The following is a 23,009-nucleotide window of genomic DNA, read 5'->3' as shown; positions in this document are numbered from 1 at the left end:
TTTCCATGACAAATGAAAACACTATAATGGCCTTGAAATTTCAAATAATAACCCCCCTCCCTTAGGGAATTTTTTAGTTTTTGTTTCTACTTAACCCAGGTAAACATGTTTCTCTTTTGTTTTCTTTTATAGTAAGACAATTTTACTAATATTCCACATGTACATAGGACACATGATATAAAAGTAAACAATAACACGTGCAGCCAATTCGTACACAATTTGGTTGAACGGACTACAAAAAGGGCTTGCAGTTAATTCTAGTAACATGTTCACAAACATGTTCACTTCTCATGTAAAAAAACCCCCACATAATATTATCCCCTATTATATGTTTTTATTTGGTTTCGAATGGATAAAGCTTTGAAAGCTTGTGTCAATTCATATTTATTTATTTTTCATTTAACTGTAAAATGTACCTATAACAAATTGTTTTAGTAATTCGACCTCATGAAAAAGGTGAAATCAGATACGTGGGAGACAAACAAAACGTTTTATTTTTTAGTTGGAGACCATTCAATATATAAAATGGACATTCTGCCACCCAGAGGCGACATGTAAAACCAGCTGTCAGAGAATGTGGGAGATTTATTTTATTACTCTACTATATGTATTATGACAATTTGGAACCAGCCATAAACACGTATCTATGTTACCTGTTGACAAGGGACAATTTTAATACGTCATATTATAAATGTTCAACTTTAACCTGTACAGTGAGATCCAGTTCGTAATGACGTCATCAAGACGCGACGTAGCGTGCGAGATCCTGAAGGTTGTCGACGAGAAGCTTGTGATGAAATAAGTCAAATCAAAAGGTTGGTTTATGTCACTATCCCATTGATTTACATTGCAAATGGACATGAGATAAACAGACAGTTTGGCTTGGTTTAAAGTATTTATAAAGTATCTATTGAGTCAGGATAACCTAAAGTTAAGCTAGCGATAGCGCCTGACTATTAGCCATTTAGTAAGGTTAATGCTAAATTATTGACGTAGTAGGATATGTTATGTTAGATTTGACCTCCTGTGTTCATGTTTGTACCGTGTTGGATATGGTGGAGCTTTTGTTGCATGCCTGGAAGTGGAAAAGATCGCTGAACAGACACCACAATCGGCCATAACCGCTCGTCTCTGCTCCTCAGCTCTGTCAGGAGGACGTTGTTATGATGGCGGTGTCGTGTTTAACCCGAGCCCTGCGCTCCATGACTCTGTCTCAGCCTGCTCTGCTTTCCTCGCAGGTAAACGACCACTGTCATTCACACTGAAAAACGGAATAGTCACAACCAACCCAACACACACACACACACACGTGCAACATGCTTATTTTGTTTTCAGGCAATTGCACAGACCAGGCTGGGAACTCAGGGGCCCACGATGGTCGTTCAGTGCAGGGGCTTCCTCACCACAGCCTCTCTGGAGCAGAACAGGACATTCTGGAAGCAGCGGGAGAAGTACACCATCAAACCTATGGGAATGAAAAAAACAGGAGGAAGAGACCACACAGGTACGGACCACTGTAGAAGAATCTTATAAACGATTGTGTGTTTGCAATCTTGGATTGGAGGAGGAGGAGGAGGAGGAGGAAGACAGGGTTGGAGTCGGCATCTAATGCGCTTGTCTGGATTTTCTCCTTGTTCTGTTTTCACTAATCGGTTAAAATAATACAAGTCTCAAACCAAATTTAAAACCTTTTAGCCTCCAGCATGGCTTAACCGTCCAGTCCAAGGACTGTTTCAAAAGCTAGCTGCCAATGTTACTCTCGTCCAGGTTGGATTAGATAAAGGAGAAGAGCCTTTGATGTGAACTTCTACAAGGTTATGTACAGAAGTCTTTATTGAGGAAAAACTACAATCATGCAGTAGGACATTTTCATGCACTTGAGTAGAGCTCAACAAAGAGCTGTTCTGTGTTGGACAAAACAAGACATGTGGATGTTTTTATCGAGGGCAAATCATGTTGTTTGAAATCTGTATTAGAACACCAGCAAGTATAAGAATCAGCTAATAAATTTAGCCTCGGGCTGACAGCATTTTGTGATGCGAGTGCAAAGACTTGCTCATCTTTCTTTCTGCCGCGTAGGAAGGATACGAACACATGGCATCGGTGGAGGCCATAAACAAAAATACAGGTGGATTGACTTTCAGAGACTTCGCTATGAACCAAACAATGAGGCCAAACCCTTTGAAGAGAAGGTTGTAGAAGTGCGATACGACCCGTGCAGGTAAAGGTCACCTTTCGCTACACGCTGGCACTCTGATTCTGCATTCTGAACACAGTGTTATCATGATCATCTGTGATACACAGGTCTGCTGACATTGCCCTGTTAGCTGGAGGCAGCCGGAAAAGGTGGATAATTGCTACGGAGAACATGCAGGCAGGAGACATCATTAAAACATCTGGAGTAATTGGACGCATGGCAGGTACACTCTTTGTTATGTTTCCATCCATCCCTCGAGATGATGGAAGTAAAGATACTCAACACTTAACTATGGTGTATCCTTTTGTTTTACTTTGCAGTCTCGGCCAATGAGGGTGATGCATATCCACTGGGAGCTCTTCCCGTGGGGACTCTGGTGAACAACCTGGAGGTACAACCAGGGAAAGGATCAGAGTACATTCGTGCTGCAGGTAGTCTTATTTGCTTATTTGTTTCTAAATGTATATTTTTGGTTATAATGCTGATTATTATTTGACAGACTTGTCTTAATTACAAACCAGTAAAGGATGTCTAATCATGAATACAGTCCACTTACATTAAAGGAACAATGAGTGGCATCCTTATGCACTAATGGAATATAATGGTAATAAAGTACTTTTTCCTTGGTGTATAACCAGGGTGTTTTATAATTACACATGTAGCGGCAGCAGTGTTGGGGAGGATACGTTCAAAACGTATTCCGTTACAAAATACATGTCCAAAAATGTAATCTGTAACGTATTATCTTACTAAAACTAATCTGAGTATTGTATTCTGATTACTTCCACATTGAATCGCATGTTATAAGTGTTCTTCTGTTCCAACTGGCTGAATGATTTGGGCCCAAGTCCAACACATTCTAGTGTTTGTAGTTCCGAACGGCATACTACAAAAATCTCACCGCTATTTAAGCGAACACGAGCTCATTTTAGCTAACGTTAGCTAGCGTATCAAACAGGGCTAATCAGTCTTTGGCACGTAAGAGAAAGTAAAGTTGCACAATACGACTATAAAATAGCAAGGTGACCAGTAAAACTACAGCAGATGCTCCTCTTCAGACTCCATTAGCAGCTACTGATCATGCAATGACACTTTTCCTGTTCGGGCTTGTGGGAAATGCATCAAGTCGGCTTCATTTATTTAGAGCACATGTGTTCAACTCGCGGTCGGATGCGATCCGTATCGTCGGCTGGACCGCTTGTCGGTCGGATCGTCTGCGCCTCACCATAAAGTTGTGAAACAGAAGTACCGTCATGTAACTAACGGAATACAGTTACTCATCATTCGTATTTTAAATACGTAACGCCGGTATGTGTATTCAGTTACTTCCCAACACTGAGCGGTTTCTACCGATGCCCAGAGGGGACAAACCAAACACTGGCTCTAGAAAGGGCCTTTGTGTTTTCGGGGTGTAGTTCTCCAAGCTCGCGTTTGTTAGTTGCATCTGATGCTGTAAAAAAACAAATGTGTTTTGTTGCTTTTGGTTTTCAGGCACAAGTGGCATTTTGCTCCGTAAGGTAAATGGAACGGCAATCATTCAGCTTCCTTCGAAGAGGCAGGTTCAGGTAAGTTTACCTGGAATAAGAGTCCACCTGTGTTAAAACCAGACTCCTTACTGAATGCTGTCCTCTCGACACACACCAGGTATTGGAGACCTGCATTGTAACGGTGGGGCGCGTGTCCAACATCGACCACAACAAACGCATCATCGGCAAAGCCGGGCGCAACCGCTGGCTGGGCATCCGGCCCTCGAGCGGCCTGTGGCAGAGGAAGGGCGGCTGGGCGGGACGCAAGATCAAACCGCTGCCTCCTATGAAGGTTTACGTCAACCTGCCCTCGATCTCAGCCAAGTGACACAGGACCGAAGAGTGGCGTGCATCGTTTGTGATCGCTTACAATGTTGTATTTGTCCTCACAATGCTCAATTGAGTCAATTTTCAGAAAATATGAATAAACATGAACTGTTTGTACAGAAGATTATAAATTTTATTAAAACACAACTGCTTGTGAGAGCATGGAAAGAAACAAAACAATATAAAAAATCCAAAACATATTTACAGCTATAGTAAAACATGCAGAATAATCCATATTTGTAGTGGTAAATTTAAAAATACTGTCATGTCATTTAAAATGGGGTTTGTGCAAAGACACTGGGTGGCATTTCAAGTAACAGGAGCAATGAGATGGCATGTTGGAGTTTGACCATTAATGAACGCCTTCACTGATGTTTAAGAGTTCATTGGTTGTTGCCCTAAATGATGGAGTGAAGATGCCTGCTCATTGATCCAGTCTTGTGAAACACCCCCATGCTACGTCTAGATTTGGGGCAAATCAAATACATTGAAATAAACGTGTCGTTAGCCTTTTGAAAACTAAATGGGCCTAACTCATGACACATTCCCTCAAACAACTCGGCTGAAATTTCACAGACCCAAGATCTTGAAGGGCCAGTTGGTTTCCCGTCTAAAAGGAGAAGGCGAACCCTTTGAAAAAGCAGGAGACAAGAAAACTTGATTGTACAGTTACAGGCAGACACGTGTGGTGGTGGTAGCTGCAAAAAAAACAAAAACTTTTCAACATCAAGTGGCAAAAACAAAGTAACAGACGGCGGTCAACATAAACATCCTGATGAAAAAGTATCATCTAGAAAACAAATGAACTGCCTTCTCTTGACTATAGGTAGTGGTTAACTTTTCAAATACATCACATCACCTCAAAATAAACTGTGTCCCAAATTTGAGTGAATATATGTATAAAACCACATGAAAGTGCATTACAAAGTCAGGGAAATGGCAAAGCTAATAAGTGTTTACTTTGTACAAGTCAACTTCATAGTTATGAGTTCTGGAAATATATATTTTTATATATATATTTGGCATTTTTGACATGTCAAGAAATAAAGGGAAGCCATTTGTGCTTTCAATTTAGTGGAGGGGGGTGGGGTTGCAATTCACAAAATGATGTATATATTTATATACATTTCTATAAAAGACAGCCAATCAAAGCTTGTAAGTGGAGCGCAACTTTGTTCAAAGGTTTCCTATTGCAAAAGTTTTACGTAACACTATTCAGGGAGTACCATTGAACATATAGCACACCTACACACTCACACACGCGCACACAGGTAGGCAGGCAGGGACGTGGACATCTGGCGAGACTCCTTACACTATGTCATGTTTTTCAATTCTTGCATTGCGCTCCTCACTACTTCAAGTCCGACTCATTTTCCCGCAGCAGGCCACCACGCCACCCTCGGACCCATCGGCTTATTTAAGGTCAGGTGACGCCTGAGTGCACCTGCTACGGGGAAGAAAAGGAAACAGCGGTAATTGCTTGGTCGGGATGCGCACACACGTCTTGCAAATGCTCAACGGGATTATGTTTGGCCAAATGTGGAGCACAAACTGGAACATTTGTCAGACTTAATATCTCAGTAATCTAAATACTGATCTCCACAGGGACCAAGGACACATTGAATGTACAATTTTAGTTTTCTGTTCAACATACTGCGAAGTCTGGCCGAGCCAGGAGGCTCTGGTGGTTACACTGTAAAGGGAACTTTACTTTGGCACGTCACCGGAACATCTGGAGGGATCCAGCATGGGGGACGAGGGGGGCGGTTTGAAACAATAGAGTCAGAACTAAATTTGGTATTCAGCTGTCGATAGTTGAAGTTCTGTGGTGTCAGGTTGCCCTGCTCCTAAGTAGATGTTACGGTGCAGGCCGAAGGTCCACCGATACAAAGAGTGAAGAGTGTAATAACCAAATGATCTGAACTTCTCCCAAGTCACAAATGCTTGTTAGCTACATTCATTATAGCTACCTTTGTTCCTTTCTATAAAAATTTACCTTTTTGAGAAAGTAAAAGGGACGAGTAAGAAAACTGAGCACTGAGTTTGAGGAGGATTCCATCTAGATTCACAGCAATATTCCAACTTTCAACAATATACACACAAACACCATCTCAAACCATCTCACACACGCCACTGCACATCACCATCACACTCCTCCACGGTCTATAGAGTAACAATAAATGTAGGATTTCACAGAAATAATAAAATGTTAACAAAAACAAAGTGCAAACACAGCTGCCGTTATCGAAATGTGGCAAATTGTCAAAATACCCCAAGATACCCCCGAGGCGGTAACACAAATCTTACAAAATAGTACTTGTTCTTTTCGTAGTGTGTAAAAAAACAACAACAACAACAACAACACCCAACAACGTCGACATCAAAAACATCCAAATGAGAACATGACATTTGTGTATTGAACAGGTGGTTGCGAGTCAGTAAGATTTCCACAGGAAAACTAGTACTGCCAGTGGGGCGGGGCGTGGGGGGGGGCAGTCGGCTTTTCTTCTACTTCTCTGTAGCCTCTCGGTGAGACAAGTTCAGCGGAGAGACAGGTGGTGGTCGCGCTCACACTGGCTTAGTGTAACCAAAGATCCCCACCGGGAAGTGCTTGACGTGAGTCGGCCACTGGGCGGCGAGCTGGAAAAACTTCACATCGTTCCACTCCACTCCATCGATTGTGACTGAGGGAAGAAAAGAAATCTGTTAAACATTTAAACACACACACGCGCAAACAAAGGATGAGTCTGACTTTGCACAGGCAGCTGCTGTGGGGCAACACCAGATGGCAGCAGTGCCCCAGCTGGTTGGGGGGGGGCGGTACCTCCGGCCTTACCTCTCAGCATCGTGTGCTGGTGCTTGGCTGTGCAGATCAACCTGCTGATGCCATCAATGACTTGGCTCTTAGAGTCCAGCTCTTTCTCCTTGGGCTTCTTGCTGAGGAAAATCACTGAAGAGAGAAACGGGGAGGCGTAAATAAAGTGTACACCAGTTTAACATGTTGACAGTCGTTCTGTTCTAAGGAAGTAAAAACATAGTAAAACATAATAAAAGTCACAGACACTGACAGCTTTTGGCCTGGCTCTAAACTGGCTCACAGGACTGACGCAATGCATTGTGGGGCTGTTGAGTGAGAAGACTTTTTCTGCTTGCAAATGTAGTCAAACAAGCATTTCCCACGTACACAAAATCCACACACTCTGTACTCAACGATATGTCATACTTCATCGTCATTGCTGACTGGAATAGAAGTGTAACGCCACATTTCCCGTTGTTATTCTTCTCCTTTGGATATCGGCAGTCATGCTTTCATACCTTTCTTGTTCTTCTCCTTGGTGACCACAGTCATGGCCATGCTGGGTGGGGGGGTGAGTTCCCCTCCACAAGGCAGGCGGCTGACTTGCAGTGAACGGAAGTTGCTCTTCAGGGTGTTTTTCAGTCCCACGTCTCTCTTCTCTCCGTCTTTCTTCTTCTCCGGGCCTTGCCACGTCCAGTAGTCCACCTGAAGCCCCATCACTTCACTGCCGGAACACGGGGAGCTGCTGAGGAAACAAGCTAAAGTCAGGAACTAGTTCTTCTACTTCCCCGTTGAAGCACAGCTCAGAGAGTAATCATTTAAACGATTGTGTTTTTCTTTTTTTTGTCGTACCCCGTTCCAGACAGGGCGGTGGACACAGACGGCGACTGCGGGGGGGTGCCCCCTATTTCCTTCCCATACGGACCAGCCAGCGGTGGCGTTGGGGAGGACAGGATGCTTGTGTTGACCCCCATCGCATCATCCGAGTCCACTGCAAATCAGGAGTGGGAGATAGTATCATGAACAAAGCTTCAAAGTAAAGCTCAATGTAGCCATCGCCCAGTGAATAAAGTCAAATGAAGGAAAATTAGGGTTTCTGGGTCTTGTTCCTGATCCGAATCAATATCAAGGGAGAGACTTTCGGGTTTCTGGTCTCCTCGCCAACAGTGCAATGTTGAACACGCTAAGCTGACCAAATACTGATCCCACCTTTAAAAAGAAGAACATCCTTCCTTACCTGAAGTTGAGAGGCTTTGCTCCACAATCCCGACTTTCACAACCTAGAAGAATTCAAACAAAAGTTTTCAACTAGCTCAAAACCATAAAAACAATGAAGAATTCTGCCTATTTGAGGAAGGAAAAATACTAAATCTTACCCCAATAAATGGCACAAATTTCTGACAGGAGTCCTCATCTGGGCTGTAAACAGAGATAGTAAAGATGTTATGATTTAAAGCAAAGGCAGGGTTGGAGGGGGGGGGGGGGGGCTTCATCACTCCATAGGTGCACACGAACACTCAATGGTCCTGGAGGGAAGATGGCTGTGGCATGACCTGCACCATGTCCCATCGCAGCAGAAATGGCACATGACTGGCTCGGGTGAAATGGGGCCGTCCTGGGTTCATGTTACAATGAGATGAAGGGGAGGAATGCTCCTTACAACCAAGAGAAAGAAACTTCCCCATCAGCCAGTACTAGGAGTCATTTTTAAACAGGGGACAGTTTGGGACCCGTTGGAGTAACCGCGTGGCTTCTGTACACTACTAGTGTTGAGTCAACGTGGGGGGGGGGGGGGGGGACAAAACAGTACAGCCAGGCATTGTGAAAGAAAGTGCAAAACACACGCAGACCACAGCAATTCAAAAGTACACCCAACGAGTCAACTGGGAAGCGTTGATAGTGTTATCTTTCTGCAATGCTCTACAAAAAGGCGCCAACAATAGTGCAACTCGCCGATAATTCTCTACCAGTCTTTCATTAGACTGCAAAATGGTCTGCATCCACAGCAAAAAGAAAGAAGGACGGGGAACGCTGCTGGCTCACGATTCCGTGCAGACGCAGGAATAAACTCCCCAGCAATCTTACCACCAGTGCTCCATTATTATGTCTACGTGATGTTGCATTTTGCAAGGTAAGGGTTTTTGCAAAGCCCCAGTGAAACAAGCTCTAACATCATCCACAAATAACAAGTGCAAGGACGTATAATATACATCAAACTTAACTGCCAGTCCTTGTAAATTGAGGTATAACTTTTGTATACACATGCAGAAATATTTTTTTTAGGAGTAGTATTCGTGCAGGTTAGAATGAGAGGGAAATATCACGTGGATATTGGCAATAGTTAATATTTCTTTTAACTGATGTTAAAATACTTGATTTACCTTGCAGTCAGAGCGTTCACCAATAGAGTGAAAGTGTATAATTATGTAGCCTCTCCCAAGGCTAAGCCAATAGAAGCTCATTTTCAAGCCTACAGAAAGTATGCCAAAATATCGGTTTCCAATTTGCAAATACATTGCGTTGTTTTAAAAAGGTTGTTAGGCAAATCTTCATAGCAACAACACAGAGGACAGAATCAAAAATAAGAATCAAAAGACACACCAAACCAAAGACACAAGTCAGGACAGAGTGAAGTTACAGTGAAAAGGGAAATGTTAAGACAAAGCAAGGAGCTCAAGCCAAATGGAGGAGAGAAAAAAGGGAAATTCAAAACAGAAAACAAGAGTTGAATTAGATACCTGATGTAAAAATCAAAATACAAACTTCTTTTCCTTGAATGCAAATCAAAAGGGAAAGGGGGAAGAAGGAATGCAACAGCGTTAAAACTGTGTTGTGTTTCGTACCTTCGAACCAATCGGAAGCCTTATAAACGGGGGGGAAGGGTTTGCTCAAACCTCCTTCATGTCAGTCAGAATAAAGTCTAAGCTGACAAGTGACCTGTGAATCATTAGCACCCCCTAATCACAGCAACGTGTGTGTTTAATTTATGAATGTGCTTTCTTTAAACATCTTTCTCGTGCAGTTGAACGGCTGCTCGGGGACATTAAACATTAATAGCAGTTACTCAAAGTTAAATAGACCATGCTTCAAAAGAGCACAAAAGCATACATGCACACACACACACACACACACACAAACATTTGCAGTGCTGAGTGTGCTCATAAAAAACCCCAAAGGTACTTTACCTCTTCTGTTTGTAGGTCAGCATTGCTTCAGAGATGGGGAACTGGTGGGACACGTTGGCACCCACCAAATATTGAACAATGCGTCCTGCTACATCAATGTTGTCTGCGGGAAGGGAAGAGGGAGGGGGGCAGGGGGGGGGGACAAGACAGATTGTTAACACGTTTCTTGGGTTCCACGTCTGGCTAACAAGCAGCAAGACAATTGATGCTGACGCTAATGTTCACATTGAAAGTCGGCGCATTCATCATTCTCATTCCTCAGAAGTCGGGAGGGAGCCTGTGTTTTTTATGTCAACTTATTCTGAACCATGGCCTCCGTGCAGTTTGACCTGGCTCTCCTTGGTAAGGAAACAATTCAAAGCCACTCCTATCCAAACGCTGCCTTGAGTGTTGTGAGGGCCGTTCACGTCAAGGATAAAAGAATGAGGGAACACTATCTTTTTATTCTTCTATATATTATATTAGGATTTTTTTGAGCTTGTGAACAAAGGGACATTTGCAGAAAAGGTTTATGTGTGTGCCAGCAACAAATTCAGAAAAAATATATCTGAGTGAGGGTCTTAATGTTCTTCTTAAACAGCAGCGGATAGTTTCCAGGGAGGATGAGGAGTGAAATTATCTACAGCCAATCGCTTTAATACAGCAGAATGTAGCAGTCTCCTGCAGTTGAGGGGCGGGGGGGGGGGGTCTCTTCTTCCCACCCATTAGCCCTCGGCCCATTCTTTCACCCAATCTCTTTCCCTTTCAAGTATGCCAAAGATTAAGCAGGCTGACTCTCTGTGACCCCGGAGCGATGCATCCTACCCGAGGCGGGCCGCTCCGTCCTGCAGAACAGCTCCCTCCACGCAGTGTCCATGAAGATGCTGTTGAAGCGGCTGTCAAAGGAGGCCACGTACTTTGCCAGGGGATGAGAACCTGGAGTTTAAGGAAAAGAATGCATGTTTAAAACAAAGCTCAAAAAGCAAGTCCTGCTGGTACCGATCCTGGATGACGCACCGATGGGGATCACCAGGAAGCGAATGTAACTGAGCCAGTCGGGCGTCTTGTTTGCCAGCTGCTCCACGAAGAACCTCAGGATGGTGCTGAGGTAGCTCTGGTCGCCTGCCACGGCCACCTTCATCGTCGGCGGTGTCTGTGCATTGCAGTTACAGCTGCGTGGGTTGAGAGGGAGAATGAGTAATCGAGAGGAGAGAGAGTTCCAAATCATGAGAGGGTTCAGAGAGGCTTAATGGCTGTCTGACCATTTATACCTCAACAAGTTTCCTGGTCTAGAACCGGCCTCGCCAGTTGGTGTAATATTATCATTTGTATTAAGTCTGCTTGAAGCTACATTCTTATATCGCAAAAACTTTTAAATCCAAGTCATACAATGACAGATAGAAGACCAATTTAATTGTAAAATGAGTCTAAAAAGGAAATCAACAAAGTAAAGACAGTTTATTGCAAAAAAAAAAGGAAAATGTTGTCTTTAAAAAGTCCACATACTCATTGACCACATTTGAAAGCAGCACCAGCACAGATTTATTTTTGACGCACATGGCTCCGCATGACTCGGCCCCACCTGGAGCAATCGGGTCGCCTGAGGCGGCAGGTGTGTAAAGAATGCGAAAGTTGCCTTTCAGCTGGATTTAAAAGGGGGAAAACGGATTAATGGAAGCAGTGCAGTAGACGGACGCGGCCTCCGTCTGCCACCGACACAACGTGGAGACGACTCAGAGGCCGAGCCGGCGGCTCTCAGGAAGAGAGAAGGACAAAAAAAAACGAGCCCATTCTGACAGCGATGGAGCCCTGGAAAATACTCTGGCAGTGCGCCAGCACAAACATACACACTTTGGCCTGGACTGCGGCGCAAGATAACGGTGTGTGTGGGCCCGTGTCGTTCAAACGATGCATGCTTGCGTGTGTATGTGTGTGTGTGTGTGTGTGTGTGTATGCGACTCACAATCTCTGAATTCGAGTGACGATAGTGTTGAAGGCGGCCTGAACGTCTGCAGCGGAGCAAGTGGACACGATGGGCTGGCCCTGTTCGTGGAGCAACTCGGACACGTACTGCACGGGAACACACACACAAGAGGGACACAAAGGGTGAGTAAGAAGCAGCGAGGAAAAACATACAACTGTGTCACAACCGTATCCTTTTGCGTTTCACTCAACAAATCCTGTGAGATTCGAGCTCATCCAATGAACACGCGCGCACACGCACACACACACACACACCTGTCCTTGCCACTCCACGGTGTTGATGAGGATGATGCTTTCAGGCAGGCGCTCGTCAGAGATGAGGATCTGGTTCAGCTGGTCGTACACAGACTTCCGGGGAACCTGGGAGGGAATGGGAAGTCGAGAGCGTGAGAACTTCCCTCGCGGGACCAAAGCCGGGTGCGAGGAGCGCTTCCGCGGCGCGTCTACCTGTGCGATGAGCCGTGACTCCGGGGAGCACTCGCTCTCCATGCTGCTGGTCCTGTCGCTTTGGGCCTTGGAGTTCTGTCTGTCTTTCATGGAGGTGCTGCGGGGACGCCTCTGTAGCCTGTTCTCCACCTTACTGGGGAAACAACGGGAAAAACAAAAAGGAGCTCAAAGTACTTGACGGACGGGGCAGGGAACCTAATAAACTGGGCTCGGAGGTTATCCGATTTGGAGAAGCCGTTGTGGGAACCCACATGCCAAATGACGTTATTAAAAGATATAAAGTAGCTTGTGTACCTACATGAAGACACAACGTTAACTTGTGTGCAGACGTTGGAAGCGTACCTTGGAGACATGTGGTTTTGGGACTCTGTCTTGCAGAGCTTGCCAACCGTGCTGGTCACCCGTTCAGTGTTGACGTCCCAGCTGCTCACCTCCCCCGGTCCTGGCCCCCTTTCCTCAGTCTCCGGCTCCTAAAGCAAAGAGAGCGCAAAGATGAGCCGAGGGCCTGGTAAATAATTGCACTGTGCCGTTGAGGTTGGACATGATGCGAGCCCAGATTATAAAAAGTAAAAAAAAACAGGGGGTAGCAAGTGAAAACAAAAGTTCCTGCAGTAATGAGGTATTTGTTTGGAGTAGAGCGGTGCGACAAGAAAGGGTTCTGAGGGGTAGGCCGAACGAGGTTAGGCTGACCCAATGGCACAAAAACAACAAACACCAACATCTCGCTTTTGATCCTCTTGAGTCAGGATTTATCCAGCATGGGGCCGCCTTGTCTGCCTCACTGATCCATAATGGATGACTGAGCCGCTTGGTTCGCCTGCCCATGCAGGCGCCCTCCCTCTTCGTTTTTTTCCTGGAAAACAACTAAGACTCATGGGAGGGAAGGGCACTCAAGTGGAAAGGGTAGGAAAAAATAAAAAAGGCTCAAGGGAGATTTAGTAAAAAAAAAAAAAAAGAAAAATCTTATTATTATTGTTCAGAACACGTACCCCAACAATTGTATCTGTGACGCTGCTGTCTTCCTGATAGCGGGCCCCTTTACATCTGTCCACGGTCAGAAATTCTCCACTCTGTAGGGTAAATGCACACACACGCACAAGAACATTTCAACCACGGAGGTCACTTCCCTGGTGAATATAAATAACAAGTTGTCACAGCTTCCTTATTGAAGTGCTATGCTCCATCTGCTCAGGCCAAGATTGACCACTGGCCAATTTCACAGTGGCAGCTCCCCACGGTCAAGCTTGGCAGTACTGGAGAGTATAAATATCTCTAAAGGCATGTATAGGTTTCACCCAGACTGATACTAATACAAATATATGTACGAGCCCCTAAAGAACAATCGGCACACTTGTGTGCTCATGTCCACCTGAAAAGTGCATCTAGCTTATTCATTTCAATAGCACAATAGCAAGATTTGCCTGCAAGGAGGGTTCATGGGGTCCGACTGGAGACATTTATTGAGAAAAATCGAGGGCTAGAGCAGTCCTGAATGCGCCAGGCTTTTTATTTTTATTACAGGCTAAAATGCATCCCCTGATATTTATAAACAGCAGTCCTTCTCTAACCATCGCACTCAACATCTCCCTGTCCTTGCTGTTTCCAATGAGCCATAAATCTCTGAGTGGTAGTTCAGGGATTGCTCCATCCAATCTTCTCTGTGAGCATATTTGTGTGTGGTGGAGAGTCGTTCGCTGTCAGTCCTTATAAATACTAGGAGGGGCTGTAAGGGTGAATAGGGTACGGACTGCAGCCCCCCCCCCCACCCAATGCCCCTCTGCAGGGGTGGGAGCTGCATTGCATTCATTCTCAGAATACCTTGCCGGTAGTATCATGGTCCTCGGGAATCCCTAAAGCAGCGTAAGCATTGACGACTCCCAGACATTTTAACACTCTCCAGGGGCAATTCCTTTACGTAACGTTGTGTACAAGAAGAGCCTGTCAGCCACAGAGAGGCAGACCTTTACGGGTGAACGATGGGGCTGAAAGGCATCTCACTGGGTTTTTTAATAAAGAGCCGGGTGATAAACTTACAGGACACGACAGCTCTCTCTGCTGGCTTTTTTGGCTGTGTATGCTTCCAATCTCCGTCTGGGAGCTGGAGTGAGACATCCCTTCAAAAAACGGCCTGAAAACAAAAGACAGATGATTTACTCTTTTTTAATATCAAACACAAAAACCACATATATCGTGTGGTCTGAAGCAAGTTAACATCTATAAATAGAAAGCTACTTGAGGTCAAGATGGCCTTCGAAGTGGCTCAGACATACTTGAGCTTGGGCTTGGGCGTGCTCAGGACGCTCTCATTGTCCTCCATCTCTGGACCACTGTCACTCTGGTTGTACACCTCAAGGCTGTCGTAGAGTAGGTCCAGATCCTCCTCCACTTCCTGGGTCTGGTCAACTGGGTCAGAGTCCAGAACCTGGCGCAGTCGAGACAGACACTCCATCAACACATCAGTAAACGACAAAATCAGGGATTTGTTCTCACGCCCGTGGATGGACGGAGTTACTGGTGCTGTCGGTTAGCTAATCACCTGCTGGCCTAATGGAGCTTAAAGAGTGACACTGAAGTCTGCAAAATAGGAGAAAAAAAATCTATGCTATAAATACATCCCTGACTTGGTCCTAAGCAGGCCAATTAAAATGTAAGTGATTGCTAGGGGAGTGCTAAGGGGCTGAGCTTTGATCTGCCAGCTACACGGTGGGGATGTATATCATAGGAGCAGCACACGGGCAGGCTGGTGCACTAATCAGGTGATTAATGCCACTCCATAAGTGCAAAAGCTGGCAGGGAGCAGATAAACACAGTCTGTCGCCTCTTCTCTTCCTAGCTATGTATTTATAGAGCTATAGCACCGCATAGAGGGCAGCCATAAGGAAAGGATTAGAGACAAGGAACGTGATGTAAGATCAACGGGCCACCTGCAGCCTCTAGAAGCATCCAGCAAAAACAGAACTTGGATGGCCTGGAGGCTCTTTTAAGCGTCACAAGGTTAAATCGCTCACGTTTCCTAATCCCGCTTTTATTAATAGGACATAACCTCAACGTCTGAAAACCTTTGGGCTAATCTTTTTGTAATGTAATCTATGTTTTGGGGGTCACAAGGAGGGGAATGAAGCGAATGGATCACTGAATTACTCTAATACGTTTCACAGTTCAATGGAAACTATCATCATCATCTTAATGACCCAACACAGATTATGTACTAATGGACATCTAGGGGTTGTTAAACACATATGGTTTGGAATACTGCAGATGACCACGCTATTATGCAAGATACGCAGAAACATTTATTTGAAAACTACTTGAGAGATGAAAAACACAAACCTAAACAGGGCAGGCATACAAGCCGACATTTATCATTTGATTAAGTGGTGGAGAATAAGAGTCGTTAATGGGTGCTGCTAATGGAAACGCATGAATCATACATCCATGAGCACAGAGGTAATGCGGCCGAGCTTGATGATTCTTGGACCTCTGTCGTGGCGGTGATTCCTGGGGGGGGGGGGGGTGGTGGACGCATTAGCCGCAGCAATACGCTGTTTAGGCAGTCAATAGTGAGGTTGTTTTCTCCTGACCCGAGGCCAATTTAATGACTGATCACTTTTACAGCCGATCTACTAAAAGCTTCGTAACAGGAGGACAGAGATTCCAGGAGGGTGCCCTTGAGAAGGGGGAGGGGGGCTGTGCCCCACGTCATCTGCATTGACATTGAACATCTTCCCCATGTGTCAATTACTATTCCCACACTCACCTCGTCAGTTACTTTGAACCTCTTCAGCAAGGCCACAAACTTCTGCTTGAAGTTAGGTTGCTGGAATGGAAAAAACAAAAAAAACACAACTGTCATCCATAAATACACATGCAGCTGGGCTCGGGCTGACCAGTTCTCCCCTGGATTACCCATTCACAGCCACTCTAAGTAAAGACCATTAGTGAGCCCACAGGGTTCATTTCCGTGCCCATCCGCATCCTCCTAATGGCTCGGACAAATGGAAAACGGTGCGTGCTTTCCTTATAAAGCGTGTACAACAGCAGACACGGGTCTTGGGTTACTCCCTCACGTTAATGACTAGCGAGCAATAAACCCCATGTGGTGGAAAGGGAGGCAACTAACCCGGGTCATGGAGGTGGTTCGGATCATTTTCCTCCGGGCTTTCTTGGGCTTCCTCACCTCGTCGTCTTCATCATAAAGGTCCTGAAAGACAGACAGGATGGATGAAATATCTAAAACCTCAACAGAACAGTGCTCCAACATTACTACCTGCATACATATATGGAAAACCAAGTGCCCAATAACTTTCTGAGAAAGAAAAAAAACCCGTTATCTTTTATCACTAGTGTACCACACCCAGACACCCCACAGGCAAATAGAGCTTTAAGATTGTGCTCATCAGATTTGTTATGTAATTCTTTCTTTTGTTTCTTTTGTTTTCTACCACTGACCTGGCCATGAACTGCGTCATCGCTGGCTTCCTGCTCTGACGAGTAGCTGTCATCATCCTCCTCAGAGTAGTTATCCATGTCTGGGGAGCGGTCTGCAGGGTGGCGAGCACGGAAACACACAGGGAAAACCATATTTTGAAAACGTGGGCAGAGAGAAATGGGGTTTACATTTCAAATAAATTCCAAGGTCACAGGACTTATCAATGCTCTTAAAACCTCTGAAACGGTCGTTTGGAATAAATAATGACTACAGAAGCAATTGAAAAGAAAACAAGCCTCCTAAAGTCAATAAGAAATCATGTTCTCATAATGCCCCTGGAAGGTAAAATTAGTTAAAAGGCAAACTTCTTTGAAATAATAACTTAAATTCCCGTTATATCAGTTTGAGCCAAAGACCATATTTCATATTTTGTGGACGAAGTTGGGTAATTTCATGTCCTATTGTTTACAGTTCATCAGTGAAATTTTTTTTGACTACTAGCATAATGTGCATGCTGAATGCACGTTTGATACGAGTCTCACATTCTAATAAAGTTCTCACAGCATTTCAGCAGTTGAAAGTTTTACAATTGTTATATTCCAGACATATTCTTAAAGATGCCTTTTTCACTGCGTGTTAACAGGCGAGGGAAGATCTTTTTTGTCCTCAACAGCCAATTCGGACTCCCTTTAGCTGGGATGGATGTTCCATCAGAAGGCAAAAAGCACAAGAAAAACGTTTTTCTTTCCCTCAGAGTGACACTCTTGTAATACTTGGTGCATGAGCTCATCTGTTATGTTTGAACGGCCTCCTTAATAACATCCAGAGCAGCGGGGGATGAGTGGGGCGGGACGAAGGAGTTAGAGCGGGGTCCAATATCGCTCTGGGTCCAGAATTAGAGCGGTGTCAGGTAATGGGCCACTAAATCTTTCTCAACTCTTAAATCCACATTACAACAGCTGAGGAGAGCAGCACATCCTGGGCCGTAGGTCGGGGAGGGATTAATGGGGTTTATTCGTTCCTCGGTTGGGAAATCGGAGCCATCTGGAAGGAGGGAAGAGAAAGGTGCCTGGACAGGAAGGGCTGGCTCCGGCGTGACGGCTGAAGTTACATGCCCGGGTTAGGCGGGCGGCGTTGGAACGAGCTCGTCTAAACGGAGCCTCGTTAGCGGGACGGGAGACGCCGGCGCTCACCTGAGGTCTTGGTCTTGTGGCCAGCCTGACCGCTGCCGTCCTCATGGTCGATGGGCTGGCTGGACAGAGAGTACACGCTGATCTCCGCCACACGCACTGGCGCTTCCTTCACGTTGCTATGGAGACCCAGAATCTGTGCTCCGTCTGTCGGGTGTTGCATCACCTGGACACGGGGAGATTACCATCCAGTCTGGTTGTATACAAAACACCCATTTCATCCTTCCCCTGCAATGTTCCTGAGAACAATAATATCTTTCTTAAAACAAAGAGATGCCAACCGAATCTATGTGTCTATCAATCACTCTGTAGAGGCATGCCAAGGCAGATGGAACAAATACATATATTTTTTCAACAGACAGCATGGAATAATTGTCTCTCGCTTTACTGAGCCAATAATGATAAAACAAAGTTTGACATGGCCCCTGTTACACTGCTTTATGCTCACAAAGATTTAGCAACTGATTACAAGCTGACAGCTACGCTATCTATGCCAGGTTTGAGCTTTCAATCTAATAGCTGTACAGGGAGTAGGCTCACTTTGCTTTAGCACTAGCTGCGGTCCACTCAAACCCTGCAAAGTCCAATAAGTCACTTCCTCCCACGTAATGCTCAGAATGGGGGCACGGGAGAGTTTACACTACAGCGGGTAACATAATTACCAGACAGAATCCAATCTAGCAATAGTCATAAAAATCTATGGATCATTTCACACCAGGAGGCACCAAAAGCCTCGGTCGTGTTTGTCAGAGGTCAGTCAACCCCCATCCTGGGGCTGGTGTTGGAAAGTCACATTGGCTGAGGACAAATGCTTGCATTCCGAATAAACAAGTCTTTGCTTATTCCTGTCAAAATCTCTGTCATGATTCCCCTCATGTACAAGGATGCGTTACATGGTGGCTGGATATGCATCCCTAATTTAAATAACTATTTCTGATCTTTTGTTTACTGCATTCTATGGTAGTAATCTTGCTATCAACCCCCACAGCGCTACGTATTGGAATACATTGTTTCCTGCACAGAGTTGCGAGTGAATGACCCACACAGTGGCACAGTTAAGAGCAGCCAGCCGCTTCAGTGTCCAATAGCCAAACTGAACACAGGCCAAAGCACAAAATGGCATCTTGATGGCACGGTGGCCAAATATTCAGTCTGACGTAACCTAAGTCCTCACTGCATGTCCATTTGAGCGATGTACTCGCATTACTCAACATGAAAGGACGGATCAGGACAAATAAAAGCTTGGTCGTACATTAGTACTTCAGACAAGCATCCACAGGTGGAATTCTTTTAGCTCCTAATCCTTTATTATTGCATGACTGAATGCACCGTTTCCAGAAAAGTGTGTATAAAGCCAGCTCCAGATGGCAAATAATCTCACACAGCAGTACATGTGAGGACCATGAGTCATATCAAACGGTGCGGGACCCACGAGGCGCTCTCTCTTGCAAACAGAGATCTAGTACACAGACACCGGCAGCCGTCAAGAGCAGAAAGCAATCAGAGCAAAATGATGATCCTCGAGAGAGAAATTTAATCAAGGGATTGAAAGTTGAGCACTAGACGGTACCTCGGCCATGTTGATGACTCCCACAGCCAATGTTTTGTAGCCCAGGATGGTGCGGTTTTTGTAGCGTTTCCTCCTCTGCAGCATGATCTGGAGTCGGTTGGCATCCCTCTTCAGGAAATGGGGGTACTGAGAACAACAAATAAAGTCAGACAATTAATATAAACACATCCTATGCTTATCCACCTCCAGATGGGAATTGGATTTATACATCTATTATAAAAGTGCTAGATTTTACTCATTGCCATTGGATGCCACAATGCCGTGGCTTCTTTTGACAGTCTGTGCCAGCGATTCCTCGTCAGGATTGAATGAGTCGATGCTATTTTCTTTCTGGCCAACTTGCCGAATTTCATTGCATCCCCTTGTGACTGCTTATCTGTGCCAGCGTAGCTTATTGCCACCATAAACGTAGCATCAAGTCTGGCCACGTCATTTTAGCAGTGCCATCAGACATCTCCGGTGTTTCAATAGCTTGCGTGCGCCTTACCCCACGTCTGGCTACCTCAGATAGGCCGTCACACTGCAGCCAGGATGCTGTCATGTTGGTGTACAGTTATGACACACACCGCGATGCTCAAGTTCATGTATAAATAAAAGCACCAGAACTGAGCCAACTTGGAGGGTGTTAGATACTAGATCAGTCTGTCTGCTGGACTACGGCTGAACTGTGGAGTTCTTATTTCCTTCTCAGCCTTGTCTTTTTTCTTCTGGATAAATATTGGGTTCGACTGTTCGAGCTTCACGTGGGCTTTTCTTGCTCTCTTGGTTTAAAATATGCAAACATTAATAGCTTGTAAGATCAAGTTTCACTAAAAGTGAGATGCAGCATAGGCTGCCAAAAATCATAGTTTTGTATTTGTTCTAAAAAGATTGTTAAGTTGTCAAAGATGTTTCTTCATTTGCTTGTGTTGAGTTTAATTTGTTTTCATAATTTGCAGTGCATTGAGATCTCATACCAAAAAAATCATCCTTGGTCGGTAAAACCACAACTTGATCACTTGTCCCGGCTTAGTTTGCCATCATACATGTGCTTCTAATCCAGTCCGCAAAGGGTCAGCACACAGTATTTTAAACATTAAGTAATTTCTGTACGAAGAAAAAACATTAATTCAACAACGTCCTGTGAGTGACGACCTGTTGGACACAAAACAGCATTTCGTTCTAACAAAATACCGTAAGCATGCATACTTCGATACACAGATATTTTAACCTCAACACTTTTGCTCTGGGTTTGGAAGGGGCACAAGTGCGAATAAAGGCTGCAACACAATCCACCCCGCCAAGTAACTGCCATTTCAGTGTGAGAATTCACAGTATCATGTTCCAGTGCTTGCCTGTAGTGAGAATGTGAGCTCCAAGTCCGTCTCCATCAGTCCGCTGGGTGGAACGACATACTCATTTGATCTTAGAAGACGCTTCGAACCCTGGAAGACAAAGAACATTTCAGTTAGATTATATGCATTTATAAATGTACCTTATAAAACATTATACATCCTAAAAACTCCTCATCTTATTTTGTGTCTCGAGCAAATCTCTCTCAGACAAGAGTGACTGAGTGTGGAAGCCGTATTTTAGGACCAGCCGGCTTCACATTCACACATTTATGGAGATTCACACCTCGAGGCAAGCCCAGTACAAACGGTCCTCTATTCCTCCACTGCTTCATAGACATATCATACGGCTTACCAGACCTGACACAAGAATTCACAAAATCAGCAGCCTGGTCACAACCCTACAATTCATTTGGCCCCCTCAAAGTCCCCAGACTGATTGTCGTAAAAAAAAAAAAAAAAAGAGGAACGAAAAAACACAGAGCTCATCAAAACAGCCTTCTTCTTTCCACTTGTCCAACGATCACTCGAGGTTTGACTGACTGATTTAATATAAATAAAAAGTTACGAACCACAAATCACTATATCACTATCACAATAACTTTGGTGAAAAACTGCAGCCTTCAGCACCGTAGGAACTACGGGACGGGATTCTTAATCATGCCTTGAAAGGGCTGTTTGGTTCGGTTTGAAAACAAAAACGTCTTCTGGCCGAACGGCACAGGGATTTAGATGTAAATGCCGCAGACACCCAGCGGGTCCTCAAGGGCTGCGGTCCCTCCCAAAGCTTTTACAGTGCAGTATACTTCCATCTATCAACTCGGTCTGATCAACCAAGCAGCGGTAATGGCCGACAGGGATGAAAACCAAAACATGATCTGAACATCATACAAACCAAAACCCTCTTCTCCACCGAAAGGAAAAGGTCTTCGGCCGTGTTTGGTCCTCGAATGAGGTCATCGGTTGCCGACCCGAGAGTACATAAAGGTGGTGTGGACACATTGTTCTGTAGAGCGCCAGTGGAGGTTTTGAAGGGTACAGAATATTTAGCTTTGCCCACACTTGCAAAGAATTCTCTTCTATTAAGCATCATTCCATCGAGCCTGATGGCTCAATAGGTTTCCCAGAAGGACACGCCAACAGAATCCCCTTCGCTTTGTATTTAAAAGAAAAAAGGGGGCAGATCTTTGTCGGGTCTGACCTTGTCACTAACCTGAGCTCCACAAAAAGGCCTCTTTTCTCATGCTCAGTGGCTGGTACAATGAATCAAGGCACAAAAGGCGAGCACTCTCAAACTGCCTGACGTGCATTAACAATACGGAGCCTTGGCAAGCAAAGCTTGTACTGAATGTCCTTTGCCTGCCTCCCCGACTCCCTCCCCTGGCCCTCTCTCTCCTGATACAAGCTTATCCACTGTCTCTCTGGGGCCAGATGGGAAGGGGGGGGGGGGGGGGGGCAGCCCCTCTACTCCACAAGCCTGTGGGAAAAGTTCATCTTTTAACTTCTTTTCAAGGTTATTTTAAAAAAAGACACCAAATTCTCTAAATTCTGATGCTTGTGCTCCCGACACACACACACACGCACACTCACACGCACACACACACGCACGCACGCAGCTTGGGCTGAAACCAAAATTTACTGCCACAATCCAGCTGATACAAGGTCTGCCTGCAACCTCAGGCGTCTGCGCACACAAGAGATGGGACACACAACCACAAGACCAGGCGGCATATGCGCAACGACACTACAACCAAATGCGCAGAAAATGTAACAGCGGGTTATCCGTGGTTATCCTCGCCCACATGAAGAGACTCGTCTTCAGGGTGGGAACAGAAGGAGGAGATTGCAGTCTCATCGCCCCTGCTGCCTGGGGTTCCAGAGACCGTCAAAACGGTCAGCCATCACAGGGGCCACTTTTCAGAGAAAGAGAGGGAGAGAGAGACACAGAGAGAACAGAGAGAGAGACAGAGACACGGCCTGCCATATGCCGAACGGTAAAGAGGTTTTATTCCCCGTCATCTTCTACGATTGCTCGACAGGAACTGAAA

At 45.1% G+C, this 23,009-nt stretch overlaps 2 protein-coding genes across 5 annotated transcripts in view; one reads left to right on the top strand and one right to left on the bottom strand.

The window, feature by feature from the left end:
- The first annotated feature begins 699 nt into the window (after positions 1 to 699).
- On the top strand, positions 700 to 4,160 carry mrpl2 (mitochondrial ribosomal protein L2). The gene is made up of 8 exons (XM_037465251.2): positions 700 to 815; positions 1,143 to 1,238; positions 1,336 to 1,504; positions 2,080 to 2,221; positions 2,305 to 2,420; positions 2,518 to 2,628; positions 3,689 to 3,762; positions 3,842 to 4,160. The coding sequence occupies exons 2-8, from the start codon at positions 1,164 to 1,166 to the stop codon at positions 4,049 to 4,051; spliced, it is 897 nt and encodes a 298-aa protein (XP_037321148.1). The 5' UTR covers positions 700 to 815; positions 1,143 to 1,163; the 3' UTR covers positions 4,052 to 4,160.
- zmp:0000000755 (phosphofurin acidic cluster sorting protein 2) overlaps positions 4,160 to 23,009 on the bottom strand; it is a 34,842-nt gene continuing 15,992 nt past the window's right edge. The window contains exons 4-26 of one of the 4 annotated variants that reach the window (XM_037465246.2): positions 20,965 to 21,054; positions 19,631 to 19,756; positions 18,064 to 18,226; positions 16,891 to 16,982; positions 16,562 to 16,642; positions 16,199 to 16,258; positions 14,712 to 14,863; positions 14,476 to 14,569; positions 13,431 to 13,511; positions 12,784 to 12,911; positions 12,442 to 12,574; positions 12,250 to 12,354; positions 11,975 to 12,081; positions 11,029 to 11,183; positions 10,837 to 10,947; positions 10,033 to 10,135; positions 9,586 to 9,618; positions 8,224 to 8,266; positions 8,085 to 8,127; positions 7,700 to 7,838; positions 7,366 to 7,592; positions 6,887 to 7,000; positions 4,160 to 6,734 (exon numbers count right to left, since the gene is read on the bottom strand). In XM_037465246.2, the coding sequence (XP_037321143.2) occupies positions 6,619 to 6,734; positions 6,887 to 7,000; positions 7,366 to 7,592; positions 7,700 to 7,838; positions 8,085 to 8,127; positions 8,224 to 8,266; positions 9,586 to 9,618; positions 10,033 to 10,135; positions 10,837 to 10,947; positions 11,029 to 11,183; positions 11,975 to 12,081; positions 12,250 to 12,354; positions 12,442 to 12,574; positions 12,784 to 12,911; positions 13,431 to 13,511; positions 14,476 to 14,569; positions 14,712 to 14,863; positions 16,199 to 16,258; positions 16,562 to 16,642; positions 16,891 to 16,982; positions 18,064 to 18,226; positions 19,631 to 19,756; positions 20,965 to 21,054 (2,496 nt within the window). In that variant the 3' untranslated portion in view covers positions 4,160 to 6,618. The remainder of the gene's footprint in view (positions 6,735 to 6,886; positions 7,001 to 7,365; positions 7,593 to 7,699; positions 7,839 to 8,084; positions 8,128 to 8,223; positions 8,267 to 9,585; positions 9,619 to 10,032; positions 10,136 to 10,836; positions 10,948 to 11,028; positions 11,184 to 11,974; positions 12,082 to 12,249; positions 12,355 to 12,441; positions 12,575 to 12,783; positions 12,912 to 13,430; positions 13,512 to 14,475; positions 14,570 to 14,711; positions 14,864 to 16,198; positions 16,259 to 16,561; positions 16,643 to 16,890; positions 16,983 to 18,063; positions 18,227 to 19,630; positions 19,757 to 20,964; positions 21,055 to 23,009) is intronic. The other 3 variants (XM_037465247.2, XM_037465248.2, XM_037465250.2) reach the window with 3 other exon arrangements.

This window comes from Pungitius pungitius, chromosome 13 (assembly GCF_949316345.1).
Source record: "Pungitius pungitius chromosome 13, fPunPun2.1, whole genome shotgun sequence".
Taxonomy (NCBI): domain Eukaryota; kingdom Metazoa; phylum Chordata; class Actinopteri; order Perciformes; family Gasterosteidae; genus Pungitius; species Pungitius pungitius.
Note: the sequence above shows the minus strand (reverse complement) of the source record. Positions and strands in the feature narration are given on the sequence as shown.